The 7,344-nt window shown below is 34.3% G+C and overlaps 1 protein-coding gene across 1 annotated transcript; it reads left to right on the top strand.

Moving 5' to 3' along the window:
• The first annotated feature begins 3,692 nt into the window (after window positions 1–3,692).
• Window positions 3,693–4,187, top strand: LOC112524211 (auxin-responsive protein SAUR21-like). Its single transcript, XM_025133943.1, has one exon. The coding sequence runs from the start codon at window positions 3,809–3,811 to the stop codon at window positions 4,103–4,105; it is 297 nt and encodes a 98-aa protein (XP_024989711.1). The 5' UTR covers window positions 3,693–3,808; the 3' UTR covers window positions 4,106–4,187.
• The last annotated feature ends 3,157 nt before the right edge of the window (window positions 4,188–7,344 follow it).

Below are 7,344 nucleotides of genomic sequence, written 5' to 3' on the forward strand. Positions count from 1 at the left end.
ATATAATTACGTGGAATGATGAGCAAGCCACTATGTATCTAAAATCACATGGTTTTGTCTTCAAGTTTTGGCCAAATAAAAGGTTTGATTGGTAGAGGGACATAAGGCTAATTCAGTTTTCCTCTTCAATGTGTCCTGAGATACATAGGTGCAATGAATAAAAGGAATGGTACCTGGTAGAGATTTGCAAACACCACCCACAGATAGAAGACATTTTGGTTAATGAACGGAGGTGAAAATATTATGGAGCCAACTTGTGAAGCTTGACTAGATCCCATTAGAACGAAAGAGGCTTGATAAAAGAAATGAAACGAGGAACGTCTTGCATAATTGACAAGTTTATGCAAATATGAAAAATCAGTGAATACGTTTTTGCTATATTGAGAGATCAATGAATATGACAAATTTAAAGTGGAGCTCCTGCAATGATCTAAACAAATGTTCTTGTTGGTACATAACATCTCTGCTGCTCCTAAAGCTCAGAAAAATGTTTGTAATTGTTCTCGTGGCATATATACTTCGATGGTATACAKGAATAAAATAAACAAAATCTATCATGAGTTGCGAGTCTTTATTCGACACATAGTGTTAATGGTCCCATCTTGCAAAGCCAATTGTTTAATTGATAAGTTTATGCAAATATGAAAAATCAGTTAATATGTTTTCGCAATGTGGAAAAGATCAATGAATATGACAATTTTAAATGAATTAGACAAGTGAAACTCCTTCAATGATCTCATCATATGCAGAATTCTACCAACATATTTTCCAGTGATAAGTTCAGTTTAGTATAGTTTAAAATTTCTAGTTCACATGCAAATAGCTGTAGATATGGGAACTACTTTGGCAGTTTGGCATCTAGAATCAGAATATAAATATTTCTCTGCTGCTCATTATTAAAGCTCATAAATTTGTAACTTTTCTTGTATCACATTTACTTCAATGGTAGACATGAATATAAGGAAACAAAACCTATCATGACTTGGGATTCTTTATTAGACACCTAGTGCTTATGGTCTGATCGTATAGCCAATTGTTTAATTCATTGTATCTGCTATCGCGGCTGCTTAGGGATGTTCGAGTGGTAATATATGAGATGCCTTTATCTGTCTAAGGGCATTCCTCATTCAGTGAAAAGATCTCAGCCAAAATTTGGTAGACTATGAAATTAGTTTGTCATTTATTTCTTAGCTCATAACACAAACAGAATAAATAATTCCAAAATCAAATTTCATAAATCTGGGAGAAATGTCTCCACAAGTCCTACAAACTCCAACAGGTCCTACTGGTTAGTTCTTTACAAAACTGTGGTAAAAATTTCAAACTGCCATATGGAAGTCATAATGCCCCTAAACGAGAAGCAAGATCAATGAACATGTCTTCGCTGCATGGAATTGTGAGGCTGCCCATCAGATGGTTGTACCCAAACTCTTCCTCTGCCTGACATAATAATTCTTGAAATGCAGGTTGGCCTAACAATGCTATTGGAACCACAAATCTCTTCTTCTCTTGCTCCCCAACATAAACGGCAAAATAACCTTTTGGGATGGCCATGTATATATTGCTTCTTCCATTTGACAATGATCGTCGAATAATCTGTTTTGCTTGAATGATCCGAGGCATAAAAATAGCCATTTTTCCAAAATGGGCAAAGTCTGTTGCGTTCTAAAGGTCGATGAAGGAAGAAAAATGCTCAACCTAAATATTGGTGAGATATGTTGTGATGGATTTCAGAGGGAGTTGTGGTTGTATTCTACATATGGAATGGTTTATATAACAAATTGATTTAAGGAGACGTAGATGAGAGATGGTGACGTGCGGTTGTAGAGAAAAAGAAGCATCACATGGTTTTGTCTTCCAACATGTTACAGGTTCTACCCAACACCATGGTCCCTCATTGATGGAGCTTATCCATCAAATTAATCGTTGAATGATATCACAATAAGGTTGGAAGACAAGACCATGTGATATTACTTTTTCTCTACACGACATATCACCAACTATGATCTACCTCTCTGTATATGAGTTGGTTATATAAACCATACCATATGCACAACTACAACCACAACAACATACTTCACCAATGATTAGTTTGAGCTTTTTCTTCCTTTTGGTTACATTTAAAAGACGTTACAAAAATACAACAAAAGCCATTACCGTAAGGCTTAAACCGTTATGTATGGTGTATAAGAAAATTGTATTTAGTCCTAAAACCATTACCGTAGCATGACATATGGTGACCCTTATTTTTCAAAATTGTCACCATACCATTACGTTCAAAATCGTCATTATACCTTCAAATATGTTGACATTTATTTGTCAATACTGTTACTATACCATTACATACATTGATGTTTATTATTTAAAATGGTCACTGTAGCATGATATATGGTGACATTATTTTTATAAAAACTATCACTATATATCATGACATATGGTGACGTTTATTTTTCAAAATCGTCACCATATCACGACATATGGTGACATTCAATTTTCAAAATCATCACCATAACACGAATTCGATCACGTTTATTTTTCAAAACCTCACCGGAGTATGAAATACAATGACGTTTATTTTTGACAGGTGCACCATTATATGGCATATGGTAATGTTTATTTTTCAAAATCATCACCGTAGAACGCAATATTGTGACATTTTTGAAAACCGTCACCATAAAATATCATGGTGAAATTAAATTATCAAAACCATCATCTTAAGCGAACTTTTGGTAACACGAAAACAACTTCTAATTGTTGTTTTATATATATAAAGGAGCGTTCAAATGAAAACCGCTTCCATTTGTGTAAACCGTGTAAACCAATCTCATCCATCCATTTTCTTGATCAATTATCAAGATTAGTTTACTTTAATTTAGGAAATTAAAAAAAAATATATTAAAAATTTATTTTTATATTAGCAATAAGGGCAAAATGGTAAACAAAAATACATATTCTGTAACATCCTATTGAAGGAATTATTCTTTATTTTAGGAAATTAAAATTTTCTATTTGTTAGAAAATAATTTCGCTAATGCAGCAGCCTTTTTATTCCTTATCCTGAAATTGTTATATATATATATATATATATATATATATATATATATATATTGATTTATTAAAACCTCAAATGTAGGATTGGTGATAAAAGGAAATTGCAATATCATGTGATTGTGTCTTCCAACTTGCATGAGATAGCAACATTTCTTGTCAACAATAAGATCACCGAGGATCTAAACTATGACTTAAAGGATGGCCAGAACGATGAACAAAGTGAGAGGTCAACAATGACCCCAAAACCTGGTCCCAGTACTTCAAATGTAATGCAACTATGCTTCCTAACCGACAGAAATTCAGGCTAAAATCTCTGGGGTTGTCTTATAACATATGTGACCCAATGATGTGTCACGTATATGGATATATTTAAATTTGAGTGATGAGTAAGCCCCACTACTAAAGCAAGATAACATGGTTTTGTCTTGACGATTTTGGTCAAATTAAAGGTTTGATTGGTGGAGGGATATATGGCTAACTAGTCATTTGTAGATACCATTCAAAGATTGATGGATATAAGCCTCATGCATGGGACCATGGTGTTGGAAGACAAAACCATGTGATATTGCTTTTTCTCTGCACCACAGATCACCAGCTCTGATCTACCTCTCCGTATATGAGTTGGTTATATAAACCATTCTATATGCATAACCACAACCACAACAACATACTTCACCAAGGATTAGTTTGAGCTTTTTCTTCCTTCATCAGCCTTTAGAGCAAAGCAAACAAAGCAGACTGTCCGCTCCTTAGAAAAATGGCCATTCTTATGCCTCGGATCATTCAAGCAAACCAAATTCTCCGACGATCATTGTCAAATGGAAGTAGCAATACATACATGGCCATCCCTAAAGGTCATTTCGTTGTTTATGTTGGTGAACAAGAGAAGAAGAGATTCGTGGTTCCAGTATCATTGTTAAGTCAACCTGCATTTCAAGAATTATTATATCTGGCAGAGGAAGAATTTGGGTACAACCATCCAATGGGTGGCCTCACTATTCCATGCAGCGAAGACATATTCACTGATCTTGCTTCTCGTTTGGGGGCATTATGACTTGTTCCTAGCAGCTTTAAATTTCTACCATGGTTTTGTAAAGAACTAACAAATTTTATGAAATTTAATTTAGGAATTACATATTCAGATTGTGTTACGATCTAAGACATAAATGACACAATGCAATTCAATTCTTATATCTGAATAAACTAAAAAGCATAAACTAGAATTCCTGCTGTGAGTTCTTTAATTATAGGAATTTTAACTAACTTCGCCAAGAAAAGCACTTTTTTTAAGTATATAATATTTATAGATGGCAAATGCAACAAATAAACTTACACACCCTCCTCACCTATGGTGAGGTTTGAACCCCTGACCTCCTAGAAAGCCAAGGCCAAAGAAAATCACTTCTTACTGGATGAAGGGAAGGACCTACGCTCGCTTGTTCGTGCATGAGAATCCCTGGCAATTCCTTTAGCTGACATAACATAAAGAGTGCATTTCTGGTGTTGGTTGTATTGGACAAGAAAAAAGGGAATAATGGGCTTCTTTGACAGAGCTTCAAGCAAGCTCACTGAACTCTGATTACCCTAAGGCAAGTAATAGAATTCAAAGGGTTCCTACATTTTCATTATGTTAAACCAAACATAGGATTTGGAATTTGATCAAAGGAAAGTAATATATGGATACTTTCATCGATCTAAAGACAGAATTCAAGGCAAGGTAAATTCTCGTAACCAAATTCGTCGTATTGTGAATTTACTTAATTGATCATTTACGTCCAAGGTCATATTGCTAAATACAATACAAGAAGTTTGAAATTAACTCTAAACTCTAATTTCATACAACTAGGACAAGTGACTCTATTTCACAAGCTGTATATAGTTAGTGATTAGTGCTTTACAAAAATGAGTCTTCATTACACGATATTGTGAAACGAGGCCATAAGCGTGATCAAAACATGCCAAGGTGATAAGCAAGATCAGCGAATATGGCTCCACAACACGGGATAGTGAGCCCACTCGTTGGATGGTTAGGTCCAAAGTCTTCCTCTGCTTGACGTAGTAAGTCTTGAATTGATGGTTGTATCTTGGATCACAAACCTCTTCTCTTTCTACTCCTTTTCGACATAAACTGCAAAATACCATTTAGGTAACTACTAGAAAACAAAGTATTAGCGATGGAAATTAGCGACGGAAAAACTCCTTTGCTGATCAGTGACGGATCAGCGAGGGAATGGCCAAAAACCAGTTCCTTTACAGGTCCCTCGCTGATTTGAGAGGGATTAGCGAAGGAAGGGCCAAAAACTAGTTCCCTCACTAATATACGAGGGATCAACGAGAGAATGGCTAAAAACCAGTTCCCTCGTTGATCCCTCACAGATCTGCGAGGGATCAACAAGAGAATTGGCCAAAATCCAGTTTCCTCATTGATCTCTCGCTGATTTAGTGAGGGATCAGATAGGAAATGCCAAAAACCAGTTCCCTCGCTGATCCCTTGCTGATCAGGGAGGGATCAGTGAGGGAATGACCATTCTTTCACTAATTTGTCGTTGATCAGCGAGAGATCTATGAGGGATTATCCTTTTTTTTTTCTCATTTTTTATGTGTGATATGTTATATGTACACATGTCTATGTGTTGGTGCATATGTATACATGTATATGTGTTATATGTATATATGTGTTTTGGTTGCTAACCGCGATGTGTGTTATATGTACACATGTGTATGTGTTATTTGTATATATACTTGTTGGCCYGCRTTATATACATATGTATACACGATGTGCATATAYGTGTGTTGGTTGCTAACCATGATTGGATCTATGTATATGTTGTTGAAGATACATGTATTGGATGTTGTATATATGTTTAAATGTATATGTATATGCGAATGTCAAGATATTGTGTGTTATATATACACACGTGTATTCGTCATGTGTATGTGTTATATGAATATATAGCCGCCAGCCCGTGTTATATACATATGTATACATGATGTGTATATATGTTGTTGGTTGCTAACCACGATTGGATCTATGTACATATTGTTGAAGATACATGTATCAAATGTTGTATATATGTTTAAATGTATGTGTATATGTGAATGTCTAGATAATACGTGTGTTAATATACACACGTGTATGTGTTATATGTATATATACCCGTTGGGCCGTGTTATATACATATGTGTATATATTCGATTTTATTGGGTTTTAATCCATTTTATTGGGCCTCAATGGCCTTTATTAGGAATTAATGGTCTTTATTCATTTTTATCGAGCCTTAATTAATATTGGGTTTTATTCAATTTTTGGGGGCTTTAATGGTCTTTATTAGGTTTTATTCGGTTTTATTGGACTTTATTTAGTTTTACTAGACTTAACGAGTCTTATTGGTCTTTATTCGATTTTATTGGGTTTTAATCCATTTTATTTGGCCTTAATGACTTTATTCGTTTTTATCGGGCCTTAATTCATTTTTTTTTGTAAAGGTGTCCGGGCCAAAGCCCGACTAATCCCCGGCAATTTTGGAGGCTAAACATGGCCCCTATTAAATGTCGCCAACACTCCTCTCTCAGGGCTTGAACTCGGGTTCATTTACTGGGCTATATTCACTTTTAGTGGGTTTATGGGTTTTTTTTTAGTTTTATTGGGCTTTATTCAGTTTTACTGTGCTTAATGAGCTGTATTGGGCTTTATTCATTTTTATTGAGTTTTAATCTATTTTATTGGGCCTTATTCGTCTTTATTGGTTCTTAATTCATTTATTGGGCTTTATTCAATTTTTGTGAGTTTTAGTGGATTTTATTGGGTTTATTCGGTTTTATTGGACTTTATTCAGTTTTACTGGGCTTAATGGAACTTATTGGGGTTTAATCGTCTTTATTGGGACTTATTGGGCTTTATTCGATTTTATTGGGACTTAATTCATTTATTGGGCGTTATTCAATTTTAGTGGGCTTAATGGACTTTATTCGCCTTTATTAGGCATCAATCCATTTATTGGGTCTTATTTAATTTTATTATGCTTTAATAGGTTTTATTCGTTTTTATTGGGTCTTAATCTATTTTATTGGGCTTTATTTAGTTTTACTGGGCTAAATGAGCTTTATTGGTCTTTATTCGGTTTTATTGGGTTCCAATCCATTTTATTGGGCCTTAATGAATTTTATTCATTTTTAATGGACCTTAATGAGTTTTATCCATTTTTATTGAGCTTCATTCAATATTAATTAATTAATTATTAGTAATTAATAACTAATTAAATATTAATAAATAAATTATTTAGTAATTGAATA

This window comes from Cynara cardunculus (assembly GCF_001531365.2).
Source record: "Cynara cardunculus var. scolymus isolate 2C chromosome LG 13, CcrdV1, whole genome shotgun sequence".
Classification (NCBI taxonomy): domain Eukaryota; kingdom Viridiplantae; phylum Streptophyta; class Magnoliopsida; order Asterales; family Asteraceae; genus Cynara; species Cynara cardunculus.

Coding starts and splice junctions, on each gene's coding strand:
- LOC112524211 (XM_025133943.1), top strand. CDS start 3,809: ATGGCCATTCTTATGCCTCGGATCATTCAAGCAAACCAAATTCTCCGA.